This window comes from Saimiri boliviensis, chromosome 7 (assembly GCF_048565385.1).
Source record: "Saimiri boliviensis isolate mSaiBol1 chromosome 7, mSaiBol1.pri, whole genome shotgun sequence".
Taxonomy (NCBI): Eukaryota; Metazoa; Chordata; class Mammalia; order Primates; family Cebidae; genus Saimiri; species Saimiri boliviensis.
In genome coordinates, this window is record NC_133455.1 from 44,634,846 (window position 1) to 44,649,350 (window position 14,505).

The window sequence follows — 14,505 nt, forward strand, 5'->3', positions numbered from 1 at the left end:
CCAGAGTGTTAGCCATTATGTCCATCTTTCAGTATTGGAGTAACAGCAGTGTACCTATCATTGTGTATTACAGTTGAAGTGTACAAAATTTACCCTGAAGAAAATAGTCTTGTTGAAAAAAATCATGCCTACCTTTTTCCTTACTATTTTAGATTAATATTCATGAAAGGATATATATTGTTTTAAAACATTTTATAGGGTATACAGGAACGAGACAGTCAAATTAAGATGCTCACAGAACAAGTAGAACAATATACAAAAGAAATGGAAAAGAATACTTTTGTTATTGAAGATTTGAAAAATGAGCTCCAAAGAAACAAAGGTATTTTTAAATACATAAAGTTATTTTATATATCATTATGTTGTTAATGTTAAAGTACTTTATTAAAATAAAATGTCAAGTCAATATTGAGTTTTGTCTATTTGAATTTTATATTTTCAAAAAATTGTACAAGATATTATTTATTATTATACTTATATTACTGGTGCTTACATTTGTTAATGATCGATCTATTTTCTGTTATTTTCTCCTCTGGTGAAAATTACATTAACTTTTATTACCAGGTCACTGGTATGAAAGAAGTGAAAAATGGTGATATAATTATTTTTATTTAACTTCTTACACAGTAATTAACAAAGAATGGAGGATAATAAAATTTTGGCCAGTGTAAGAGCATTGCAGATAGTTTTCAGAAGTAATTTCACATGTCAGCATTTGAATTAATCTTAACCAGATTAATGTTTCATCATATTCTCCTTACATTGAGCCATACTACCTTGTTTAACACATCAAATTCTGTGAATATAAGTTCTCTCTATATCTGTGTTGTTATATTTCCATAGCACTACATACTATAGTTATGTCAGGGCACACTAGTGCCAACTCTTCATGGTAATTTCATGGACATGTTTATTATAATTGCTCACTATATATATATTTTTAAATGACACGAAGGAGAAATAGTGATTCCATGTATGTATATATGCAATAGTGTAGTGATGTTGTGTTTGCAGGTAGGGTTGTAATTTTGAAAATGAAGTAAAAGCCTTGCAGAGGAGATAATTTAACCTATACTTAAAGATGTAAAAGAGTGAAACATGCAGATGGCTCTAAGCCAGGCGTCCCCAAACTAAGGCCCGCGGGCCGCATGTGGCCCCCTGAGGCCATTTACCCGGCCCCCCCACCGCACTTCTGGAAGGGGCACCTCTTTCATTAGTGGTCAGTGAGAGGAGCACAGTATGTGGCAGCCCTGCAACGATCTGAGGGACAGTGAACTGGCCCCCTGTGTAAAAAGTTTGCGGACGCCTGCTCTAAGCAGTGAGAATAAGTTCAAAGGCACTAAAGCAGGAGTGTACCAAGCATGTTTTAGAACAACAAAGAAGTACTTTTGGCTGGAGTAGAGTCAGCAAGTAAGATCAGAGCGGTAAACAGAGGCCATATCATGTGGGGCCTTATAGTTCATTGTGATTACTTTGGCTTTTAAGTGAGAAGGGACATTGGAGAAAGTTTCTGAAGATAGGAGTGTTATAATTTGACTTAGCCTGTGTCTGCACTAGACTGTAGGAGTAGTAAATAACAAGCAGGGAGACCTGTTAGAAGACTATTGTAATAATCTGGAGATAAGTGATGGTGGTTTGGGCCGTAATGGTAGCAGTGAAGTTATTGGATATAGCAGTTCTGGATGTATTTTGAAGGAGATAAAAATGGAATTTGCTAACAGATCAGATGTAGAATGTGTGACAGAGAGTTAGAATTCTTGGTCTGAACCAAAAGTTTTGGTCATGGTGGGGTTGTGGGAAAGGCAGGTTGAGAAATAATCAGGTACTTAATTTTAGACATGTTAGGTTTGAGATGCTCATTAGACATCCAAGTGAAGGTGTTAAATAGGTACTTGTATATAAAAGTTTGAACTTTTGGACAGTAATCTAGGCTAAAGATGTGTTTGGTAACCATCTCAGTAAAAGTAATTGAAGTAATGAGGCTGGCTAAGATCACCAAGGGAGTAAATGTAGGTTAAGACTCACTCTAAAGAGTGAGTCCTGGGATTCTTCTACTTTTGCAGCTAGGGAAATAAAAAGGAGCAACCAAAGGAAACTGAAAAGGAATGCTCAGAGAGTAAGGAGGGAAAGTGGAAGTATGGAGAGCCCTGAAAACCACATGAGGAACATAACAAAGGAATAAGAAACAACTGCTTTCAGAGCTGTGTTCTTTGCTGCTGATAGATCAAGACGACCACTAAAAGTTGACTGTTTGACCACAAGAGAAAGTGGTTAGAGAGGAAATATAATAAAGCAATATATGAACTCTTTTCCAGGACTGTTTCCATAAAGAGAAGGAGAAAACAAGGTAGTTTGAGGGGAAAGAGGGATTAAGAAAGTATTTTTCTCTTAAAGATGAAAGAAATAACTCATGAGTTAGGTTAATAGGAAAGTTCCATTAAAGAAGAAATGTTGATGAATCAATGAAGTGGAGAGAGAGAACTTCTGAAACAATAATATTTTTAAGAATGCAATGGGGTGGGATCCTAGTGTGCCAGTGAAGAGGTTGGCCTTAACTAGGAACAGAGAGCTCATCCATAATCATAGAAAAGAAGGTAGAGTGTATTGATACAGATGTAGATGACTTGGTAGACATCCTGGTAGTGGGAATTTGTTGAAGTTCTACACTGGTTGCTGCTTTATTCTCAGTGAACAAGGAATCAGGGTTCTTAGCTGAAGGTAAGGATAGGGGAAGATATTTCATAAGTTTGAGGAAAGAGGAGAAGAGAAAATATAAAATAATCATCTGAAAGATGGAAGACATGGAGAATGCGGTATGACTGTTGAGTGGCTTCAAGGGCCCACTAAATAGATATTTCTATAAATATGTTTATTATATTTGTATTAGAATACTTTGCCAGTAGTTTAAACTGCTTTAAAAGGACAACTAATAGTATGGGTCATGCATATTCCAGTTACAAGGAGAAAAAGTGGTGATTGATATCTGCTATCAAATAAGAACAAGGACTTATCTAATAACACTTTAGTCAGTCCATAGTCATATAATCCCTAGAGCTCACAGAAGGTGTATGTACTAGACTGTACTCTATATCTTGAACTTAACTTGTAAAACATAATGGCTAATGGTATTCTTCCTTCATAGGTTTAGTTATTATTCTTCAGCTCTCTGAACACAGATAGTAAAAAAAATCTAATTCTGCTCGTTCACCAAAGCCGATTATGTGGACAAAACATCTTGATCAAAATGTTTGAAAACTGTTCTCCTGACAAAAAGTAAATGCTCAAAAGTTTCAATAGTTTAGTATAAATTAATGAGGATAATCTTCATCAAAATATACTTATGGAATGTGCTTTTATAAACCAAATCCAGCAATAATAATGATGTAATATGTAACAGTTAACTTTCCAGTATGATATCCTAAAGGCAAAGTGACTCTAAATATGTATTACGTATCAAACACTTATCAAAATACAGAAATATTAGGTTTAGTTAGCAGGATTAGATTTTTCTAATTATCTGTTTTCAGAGAGCTGAAGAATAATGGCAAAATCAGGATAGACATTTATTTCTCATCTATGTAATGAACTAGAATTAGGCAGTCCAGGGTGTTGCCTTTATCTGCCCTATCCAAAATGGATGCAGTGCAGCTTTATCTCATGTCTGTATCCCAGACAGCAAGATAGAGGAAGAAAGGACAAGAGTTAAAAGCATGTGCTGAAGGATAGGTAGGTAAATACAGTGTTTGCTATGGAGAGCCACATAGAAGAATGATAGCAGAATAGACGTGGAAGAAAGAGGGAATAGATATGGGGGGAAAACAGCTTACGAAATGCTCAGCAACTTGGCTGTTAGCTTCAGACAGCAGGGCTCATTTCTGAAAAACTTTTGTGATCTCACATACTAGTCTTATGCCTAAATCCAATATTAAGTATATAACCTATATATTAGTAAATGCTTATTATGAATGAGTGTGAGAATGATCTGTGTCAATAAATTTTTGAATGATAGCAATATTATGTTTTGGTCTTTTTACAATTTAGTAAGATAATACAAGCATTCAAGAATTTTTTAGCTTAGTTTGTATTAAGTTTAGCTGCAAGTGGCTGAAAAATCAAGCATAGTATAATAATTTAAACAAGATAGAAATTTACTTCTCTATGATATGGACAAAGTTGAAGCAACTAGGGCAGGATTTGTGTGATAGATGCACAAATATTCCCTATCAGGGACCCTTATCTTGTGCTATGTCTATCTCAACATGTGGTTTCTTCACTCCTGTGAAGTTGCCACCTTCATATCCATGTGGATTTCAGCTAGTAGGAAGGAGGAAAGAGAAGAGAAAGATTATTCCTTTCTTTTAAAAACGTTTCCTGAAATTCACATATGACCTTTGCATTTATATTGCATTACTGACGTGACCACACATAGCTGCTGGTGTATAAGTGGAAATTTAGTTCTTTATTTCAGATGGCTACGTGCTCCGCTAAAAATCCATAGTTTTAGTACAGTGGACAAAAGGGAGGTTAAATATTAGGAACAGCTGCAGTCTCTGTCTCAAGGATCATTCTTTGTAAAGCAGTATTTTGCAACCTCTTACAATCCATACCCCTTCAGCTAAGATTTTACTGAACTTTACTTTTTTAGTTAATTATATTAATAAAACCAAAACAAAACTTTAATTTTACAAATATAAAATTACAACTTTAAAGGAGTTTTTGAATGGCATACACTTTTCTTGCCACCATATTGCAATAACTGATTTGAAGGAATCAAAGTAGTCAGTTCAATTAATTCATGATTTTTGTTTTTACTCTGTAGGTGCTTCTACCCTTTCTCAACAGAGTCATTATATGAAAATTCAGTCAACATTAGACATTTTAAAAGAGAAAACTAAAGAGGCTGAGAGAACAGCTGAACTGGCTGAGGCTGATGCTAGGGAAAAGGATAAAGAATTAGTTGAGGCTCTGAAGCGGTTAAAAGATTATGAATCGGTATGTATTTTTATCTTGGCATTCAAGGAGTTTAGAATTATTCCTGCCACTCACAGACTATTCTGTGCTATTTACTGCATATACCATTTAAAAAACATTACATAAGTATATTCTGATGAAGGTTATTCTCATTACACTAAACTATAGAAACTTTTGAGCATTTACTTTTTGTTGGGAGAATTGTTTTCAAACCTTTGGTCAAGAGGTTTTGTCAAAATAATCAGTTTTGGTGAACCAGCAGGATTAGATTTGTTTATTATTTGTGTTCATTGTGCCACCATGTAGATGTGACACCACTGGCCAATTTGACAAAATTTATGACAAGAACAGTTTTATTGCCTATTGTATCAATACAACCTGCTCTCCAATATTTTTCACTTTTACAGCTAAGTCAAGCAACTATAATGACTTACTTACTCTACTGGTATTGCTGATTTGCTTTTACTAATTCTTTTCTGTATTTTGATGTGTTTTATATGTAATACATATTTGGAGTCTGTAGAGTTAACTGTTGCATATTACATCATTATTATTGCTGGATTTGGTTTATAAAGGCACAATAAAAAAGTAGTATAATGATATAAATTGTAGGCATATGTACATTTTTCTTTTATTAAAAAAATGAATTCATGAATTTGATAAATTTATTCAAGTACACCATGTAATATTTTAAATTAGATTGGATATATTTCAGGGAGTATATGGTTTGGAAGATGCTGTCGTTGAAATAAAGAATTGTAAAAACCAAATTAAAATAAGAGATCAGGAGATTGAAACGTTGACAAAGGAAATCAATAAACTTGAGTTGAAGATCAATGATTTCCTTGATGAAAATGAAGCACTTAGAGAGCGTGTGGGTAAGCCATCTTTTAAGTTACATAGTTTGCTCAACCCTGATTTACAAGTCTTCTTTTTTTAATTTAAATTTTGTTTATTATTATTCATTGAGTAGTTTAATGCTTTTTTTTTTCAAATAAATACTTTCATAAAACATTTAATACAAATAAAAGTGGAGCTGTTCTGATTAAAGTGGAATCAGAGATTTTATTAGGTTAGAGTGGTCGGTTGGCAGGGCTGGAACATTGCTTTTTTCAGTCTAGCATCTCCTCAGTAATAACTACATGTTTAAAAAAATGAAAGTTTATTAATGCCACATATCAGAGGTTAACCTTTTTTTTTCCCCAACAAAAGTAGGGTTTGTTTGCAAAATTCTCTTGTTACAGATGAATTCCTGAGGATGTTTACAAACACGTTTAAACTTTTTTGTTTTGTTTTGTTTTGTTCTGTTTTGTCGGGGTCTTGCTCTGTCACCCAGGCCGGAGTGCGATCTTGACTCACTGCAACCTTTGCTTTCCAGGTTCAAGTGATTCTTCTGCCTCTGCCTTCCGAGTAGCTGGGATCACAGGCGTGCACCACTGTGCCTGGATAATTTTTGTATTTTTAGTAGAGATAGGGTTTCACTGTGTTGGCTAGGCTGGTCTCAAACTCCCTACCTTAAGTGATCCACCTGCCTCGGCCTCCCAAAGTGCTGGGATTACAGGCATGAGCCACCATGCCCAGCCTGTTTAAACATCTTAAAGATTTTTAAGTGCTTGACTTTTATAATTCAGACTGCTTAAGTTTTACTTTGGTTGAATATTTTAAGGAGTAATTAGTAAATATAGCTTGAGAGTTTGTATATTTATTTTAATAGCTTGGTTAATATTACTAGTTTGAGTGTTCTAATAGTGCAAACTAAGTTGTTACTTTAAAATAAAAATAAATATCTAAATATAGATTTCATTACCATTGCTAAATTTCATGTAAATTAACTCTCTTAGTTAAAATGATTATTTATAAAAACTATTATCTAAAGAAAAGACAAATAGCAAAGAAGTATTTTATATGTATATGTATGTGTGAATAGTATCTAACTAGGATCCATAGTTGTGGATCCCCAAGTTAAACTTCTGATCAACTTGAACTATCAGATCATAGCCAAGAATCTGGAAGTTCCTAAAGATGACTTCTGGCTAATTAGATAGCTATCATAGAATGATATTCTCAGTGTTTGAAAAGCTCCAAATCTTGGTTTATAATTTACTTTGGGTTTTTGTTAAGATTTCCATGAATAATTTTGATAAAATTTTAACTTGGGTTACAGTTTAAATATCTGGAGAATTCTTGCACAAAAATTTACCTCATTCAGTGATACTGGCTAAGCAGATTTTAACCAGTTGCTTGATGGTAAATGATGTTTTTGCAGTTTATTTGAATATTTTAAAGTTTTTAATTATATTGCTTTCTATTGCAGGTCTTGAACCAAAAACAATGATTGATTTAACTGAATTTAGAAATAGCAAATGCTTAAAACAGCAGCAGTACAGAGCTGAAAACCAGATTCTTTTGAAAGAGGCAAGTATGGTAGTCAGTTGATTATTTTCTTGGTTGAACTATAGAGAAATACTAATAATTTATGCTTTGCAGATTGAAAGTCTAGAGGAAGAACGACTTGATCTGAAGAAAAAAATTCGTCAAATGGCTCAAGAAAGAGGAAAAAGAAGTGCAACTTCAGGTATACTCGTTATTCTAAACCTTTAAAAAGAATTATTGGTAAATGAGTTGTCTGGATATGAAATTATTTGTATTTTTTTTGCTGTTTTATTGAGGGTCTGCTACAAATTTTTAAAATGACAATAGCAACCTGAAGAAGTTAAGTGTCCGTGGGTTCAGTCTTGAATATGAAATAGGCAATAAGAAAACAAAGCAAAAAAACAAAAACCACGCAAACAAACAAACCAAACCTTAGAATTGTAGATTTTTGAAAATTGTATAGTATCGTATTTTAATTTCTGGACAGCCCCAATATACTGTGATTAATAAGTATGAAACTTAGTAGTTTTTATGTTAATATATGTTACTCATCATTTTCTGTTTCCTTAAGGACTATGCATTAGAAAGCTTTTTTTTTTTTTTTTTTGTAAATTGTTATTATTATTATTTGAGATGGAGTTTGTCTTGTTCTGTTGCCCAGGCTGGAGTGCACTGATTCAGTCTCACTGAATCAGTGAGGTTTCTCACTGAAACCTCCACCTCTCGAGTTCTAGTGATTCTTGTGCTTCAGCTTCCCAAGTAGTTGAGACTGCAGGCATAAAGCACCATGCCTGGCTTATTTTTGTATAGTAGAGATGGGGTTTCAGCATGTTGGCTGGGCTGGTCTCGAACTTCTGATTCCCAGTGATGCATCTGCTTTGGCTTCCCAAAGTTCTGAAATTATAGGCGTGAGCCACCACACCTGGCCTTAAATTATTCTTTACTAAGTGGAAGTAATGTTTTATTGAATATAAATTAGCAACTTTTTTTTTGGCTTATTTTACTTGAGCCAAAGAGAACAGTTGGTTAAGTTTTATAGTAGCCATTGCAGTGCTTTTTTGTAGGAAGACCACACAGAAGGAATTTCTTTTTCACTTGGCCCAAATCCCCAAACACCTATGTGAATAATAGCAGAGTGGTTCTTTTTAGCATTACGATGTCTATAATGCATCAAAAACTTTCTCAAGAAATGAAACTTCATAATTTATTAGTACAATAATCACTTTACTCATTACTCATCTATATTTACTTTATATGTCTTTTAACTGGTGCTTATTTAAGTGGCACTTTAATATAGAATGGGCCAAGAATGGTAGAGAAGATGAAATTCAAATTAGGTTCTCACATTATTAATAGTTCATTGAAAGTGAGCTAGATCAGAGGATTGTACTGACTGCGTAGAATTTTGGAAGGATTTTGGAAACAATTTTTCTACCTTTGGGTTAAAACTTGATTGTAGGTTTTAAGAATTAAAGTATTGGAATAGTAGAAGGGTTATTTTTATGTTTTTAGTTTGTTAATTCTCTTTTGTGTAGGATTAACCACTGAGGACCTGAACCTAACTGAAAGCGTTTTTCAAGGAGATAGAATATGTGAAAGAAAATTGGATTTAGTGAGCCTCAAAAATATGAGTGAAGCACAATCAAAGGTAATACTAAAGTATTGCAAAGAGAGTAAAGGAAAACATTTTTATTGCGCTTTCATTTCTTTTCACTTTATCTTATTCTTGAACATCTAATTTTTATTGTTGTTAAATAAGTAGAGATAAATATTTGCTTATTTAAATAACCTGTTGTTTCAAAGATTGATTAATGAGACATTATTTACTCTGACTACAGATTAAAAGGTCAGATAAAGTAGAGGTGCTGCATAGGAGATCATCATTCAATACCCCTCAGTCAGATCAGAATGAGCCAGAAGAGAATATGACCATAGGATCATTACCAAGAATGTTATCTGAAATTCACCATAGTGTAGAAAGTGGAATGCATCCTTTTGTCTCTTTAACTAGACATTCTTCATCCATGCAAGTAAAAGATAATTCAACTCCAGAAACTATTAGAATACGAGAGATTTTTAAAGCACCATGTCTACAGTCTTCAAGAAATCTAGAATTGTTAGTCAGCACCTTTAGTAGGAAAAGCCATGAAGAAATAAATGACGTATACTGTTTTTCTGATGACTCTGTGAAGAAAGTGTCGAGAAGCCATCAAGCGGTAGAGAAGACTAGTTTTGGACAAAAACGCAATTCATCTTTTCATGGTTTATCAGCAGCTTCAGACTTAATGCAGAAGTTATCACTTAGGCAAAAATATGCAATATTTTGTCAACAAATTCATGAAAATAGAGCTGACATGGATAAATCACAAGTAGCAGCATTAGAAGAAGAACAGGTTCAGACCCAAATAAAGTATGCTGATATCAATTTGAAAGAAGATGTAATAAAAAGTGAAGTACCCTTACAGACAGAGATATTGAAAAATAAGCTTGACGTTAATCTTCCAGAACCTGTATCTATTACTGCACAATCAAAATTATCTCAGATAGATCCTCTTGAAAATCTTATAGAACAGCTACGGAGAGAACTAGTATTTCTTAGATCTCAGGTGAGCTTTCCTCCAAATTATATTTCTTGGGTTGCTCCTTTATGACTCCTCTAACAACATTCTGTAACTATTATAGTAAGAGTATTTTTGTTTGCACTTTAACACGAATTATATACATTGTACTTTTTAAAATCTAAAATGCAGTACATTGATATGAACTCATTGACTTGTCTAATTTATTAAATTTTTCTTTAGAATGAAATCATAGCACAGGATTTATTGACCAAAGAAGCACAGAGTAGAAATGCAGAAATAGAGCTTGAACATCATAGAAACCAGGCAGAACAGGTAGTGTAAAGGCAGAACATTAAAAGAGATGATTGTGGTACTAAAGACAAAAACCATTATTATTATTATTATTTTTTGCCTTTTATGATGGGTGCTGGGAAAGGGAGGAAGTGGGAGGAAAATCACCATCTGTTTAGATTTTAGTATATTTTTATGATTGCTGCTATGTCTCATAGCTTGTTTTTTTGTTGTTACATCTAATTGATCAAACTTTTCTTAACCTGAAAACTATAGACTATTGTGATATTTTGTTGAAAAAAGTCAATTTTATTCTCTGTACTTTTTTCAGAATGAATTTCTTTCAAGAGAACTAATTGAAAAAGAAAGAGATTTAGAAAGAAGTAGAACGGTAATAGCCAAATTTCAGAATAAATGTAAGTTATAATTGTCTTTTACTTTTCTATTCTTATTTTCCTATACTTAAAATCATGGACCTCAAAGAATGTTAACACATTCTCTGTTTTCTAATCTGTTTTACTCCTGATTACCTCTGTGCTGTATATACTTCAGTCTGAGTCTGTTACTCATCCAGTTGGTTTGCCTTGCTATTTTCATTGTCAGAGAATGTTAACTAATAAGAATATTTTGTGAGGATATGTAATTCATTTATCTTGTGTGTTCTTTAATCAAAGTGAGGTTACAACATCAAATTTAAAATACTTTAATATAAAGCATAGTTTATGTTAAGGCAAAAGTATGCCTGTGATTTATTTCTTCCAGTGTTGAAATATGTGTGTATATGCACATGATATAAATAGATCTGTCATTTAACTCAACTATTCACAATGGATTTATAGTTGAATTTTTTTGTATGTTTATTTAGTTTTGCATTTTTCCAATGATTTCTTTGGTATGTGTGATATATTCATCATCTCTATAGAATACTGTAAATTGTAAAAAAGATCTAATCATCCAATGAAAAACCTATGTAATTACAGTAAAAGAATTAGTTGAAGAAAATAAGCAACTTGAAGAAGGTATGAAAGAAATCTTACAAGCAATTAAGGAAATGCAGAAAGATCCTAATGTTAAAGGAGGAGAAACATCTCTAATTATCCCTAGCCTTGAAAGACTAGTTAATGTAAGTTATTTTTCCATGTTAATGTTTTCCCCATAGCAATTTAAAGAGATTTTCTGCTGTGTACAGATCTCCATAGTTTCTGTTAATCATTTGAATCATTGTTTCCCTGTATGTAAAATGTAGTTCTTCTTGAGCTGTTTTCAATACTTTCTCTTTTTTTCCCTAATCTTTTATCTCTTCTACCAATTGGATACTTGTTATTAATCTATATTCAAGTTCACTGACATTTTCCTCTTTATCGTTATTCTTTTGGTTCAAGGGTCAGCTTGGACCTGGAGGAGTTTGGAGCTCATTTTTGCTGGCACTTTTCTTGTTGGGATTTTCCTCTCATTTTTTCCATGGCTTTGGGCTCTATCCTGTGGTTTTCTAGTTAAGAAAGATGATAGGTCACTGCAGTTGTAGCCTGCCCTATGACTAAAGTTTTAAAAATGACAAACTCAATCGTTGCTGGTCCTGTCTTACACATTGGAGTTTTTTTTCCAAAATCTGCTTGCTTTTGTTCATTTTCTAGAATCTTTAGGTAGTATTTTTATTATTAATTTTTTATATATGGAAGTATAGGTCTCTTAGGAACATATGCCACAAGAAGTGTTATGAAATGGCTTTATTTTAAATGTTTCAGGACTTACTCATTGCTGCAAGAAAGATTTAGCCATCAATAATATTTTATTTATATTTAGCATATAGGGCCTTGAGAATTTCACAGGATTCAGTATCTGTTATATAAACTTGAATAATATACACATTTTAGATTATTAATATTTAAATATGTGTCATTTATGTTATCTGAACATATTTAGCATACATTATTATATTTCCTAAACTTGTGCTTAATTTCAATAGGAAAACAATTATTATTTATTGAATTACTTTTTTTAAAAAATTATGACTAATCAGAAGTTGAATACTTTTTTTAACAGCACTATAATGTTAGCAGAGAATGACGGTGATACTGGTATGTTAAAAACTTCCTGAGGCAAGAAAATAATTTGATTCTCATTGTATCTTTCTCATTGTGACTTTTCTTCTCTGATTGGTGATTTTGTTTTGCCTCTGCCATTTTGAATGTTTAAAATGATTCTTACTGCTTTTTTAATGTGAACATCTTTTGTCTGTGATGATACTCACTCCTGATACTGTGTCCCAGATCAAACTTATTTTCCAAGGGCAGCTCTACTGAGTGATGAAATGAAAACAGAGTGAATAGCCCAGGAAATTCTAACTTCTATTTATATTGACAATCTCTGGGCCTTCCTAGAGCCACTGTTTCTGTAGACTTCATTTACTTTTATCCTGGATTGTCATTGTTTTTTAGATTCATACGCGCTGTCTGAAATTCACAAATCACCTAGCAATACTTCTCTAAGAAATATTCAGAATTCATGACAATTTAGACCAGATAATTCTGGATTATCCACTTCGGTTCACTTTTTGTTATTACAGGGCATTTTCATTACCCCCAGATTCAGTGCTATCTAACTCATTCTCATTTTACCAAAGGCCATGTCGACACCATGGTGCTGTTCCTCAACAAGACAACTGACTAGACCACTTTGTTGTCTGTCAGAGTATCTCCCTCTACCTACTTTTATCTTCCTGATATCCTCTTTGAATTAGTATAAGTTATTACTCTGCATGACCTGCTCTAATCTCCTTTAGGGGAAAGCTTTTATAAATCTACTACCTAGAGTTAAACCCTGGATCTCTTTCCTGAGTAGGAGATTGCATTTGGTTCTATTTATTTTACCTTATTTGGCTTCTACATTCATTTTTTAAAGACTTACTTTTCATTTATTGGTTCTTTTCCATACAGTTCTTCTAAAATCTGGATATATTTATATGTATATATTATGGAGATGTGTACATTGTGTATATATATTTATGTATGCCACTGCTGGAGATTTTGGGCCAGTGAAGCCACTCTGATAATAGTTTAATATTTGGCATATATTATTTTTGCTTAATCATTATTCTTAGATAATACCTTGCCTTTATTTTCATTTATGCTTCAACTGTGTGGAGAGGAAGCACTGAAAAATTCACTTAATTGAACATTGTAGCTATACCATTCCTTTGCCCATGCTTTGAATGCAGATGCTATGTAATTTCAGAGGAAGTTACCACATTTTGATTGTACAAAAACCATGTGTAGTGAGCAGAGCTAACATTATTTCCCTATTTTTAGAGACAAGAAAGATAAGGTATAGAGAATTTAAGTCACTTGCCTAGCTGTTAAGCGACTGGTTAAAATTTGAACCCTGGTCATCTTATTCCTGTCTGATTGTTTTTCTAGTCTACCAGCCTATTAAGGATTAACTAGATGCTTTTTAATTGTTGTGATGAAGTAATTACTATGCTTGATGATATAAATGAAAGTTTTATAGATTCATAAATAAGAATTTGAATTGGCATACTTTATTATTGTGCTTAGCAATGGAAATAGGAAAATGCTTAAATGTCCATTTTATTTAAAGGTAGACTTTTTTAAACTATGATTTTACTGTTTTTATTCCACATTTCTAATATATAATATAAATTCACTAGGCTATAGAATCAAAGAATGCAGAAGGAATCTTTGATGCCAGTCTGCATTTGAAAGCCCAAGTTGATCAGCTTACTGGAAGAAATGAAGAATTGAGACAGGAGCTCAGGGAATCTCGGAAAGAAGCTATAAATTATTCACAGCAGTTGGCAAAAGCTAATTTAAAGGTGAGAATTTTATTCAATAAAAGAAAATGCTGAACATAAGAATGTAGATTTAATAGAAAACTTTTAATTTTTTTAAAAGAATGCTTTATGAGAAAATGCCTCTTGAATTCTTTCAACATTAAGAAACCAGATTTCTCTTATAAAATTAAGTGGAAAATATGTACCTTATAATATCAAAAAGAATACAAAAATTCTAAATCTGTTTTTTTTCTTTTTTTTTGAAATGGAGTCTTGCTCTGTCACCCAGACTGCAGTGCAGTGGCGCCATCTCGGCTCACTGCAACCACTGCCTCCCAGGTTTCAGTGCTTCTCCTGCAGCCTCTTGAGTAGCTGGGATTACAGGAGCATGCCACCACACCCAGATAATTTTTGTATTTTTTTTTTTTTTTTTTTTTTTTTAGTAGAGCCAGGGTTTCACTGTGTTGGTCAGGCTGGTTTCAGACTCCTTACCTCGTGATCGGCCCACTTGGCCTCCCA

The 14,505-nt window shown here is 33.0% G+C and overlaps 1 protein-coding gene across 6 annotated transcripts in view; it reads left to right on the forward strand.

Moving 5' to 3' along the window:
- Positions 1-14,505, forward strand: part of CEP290 (centrosomal protein 290) — a 90,194-nt gene that overhangs the window by 16,498 nt on the left and 59,191 nt on the right. For 4 of the 6 annotated variants that reach the window (XR_012518398.1, XM_074402451.1, XM_074402452.1 and 1 more), the window contains 11 exons: positions 199-322; positions 4,820-4,992; positions 5,687-5,849; positions 7,286-7,386; positions 7,459-7,546; positions 8,880-8,992; positions 9,183-9,950; positions 10,146-10,238; positions 10,528-10,612; positions 11,177-11,319; positions 13,864-14,028. Coding sequence is in view for 5 of the 6 variants with exons in the window: in XM_074402451.1 (XP_074258552.1) it covers positions 199-322; positions 4,820-4,992; positions 5,687-5,849; positions 7,286-7,386; positions 7,459-7,546; positions 8,880-8,992; positions 9,183-9,950; positions 10,146-10,238; positions 10,528-10,612; positions 11,177-11,319; positions 13,864-14,028 (2,016 nt within the window). In the remaining variant the exon portion in view is untranslated. The remainder of the gene's footprint in view (positions 1-198; positions 323-4,819; positions 4,993-5,686; positions 5,850-7,285; positions 7,387-7,458; positions 7,547-8,879; positions 8,993-9,182; positions 9,951-10,145; positions 10,239-10,527; positions 10,613-11,176; positions 11,320-13,863; positions 14,029-14,505) is intronic. The other 2 variants (XM_074402454.1, XM_039472306.2) reach the window with 2 other exon arrangements.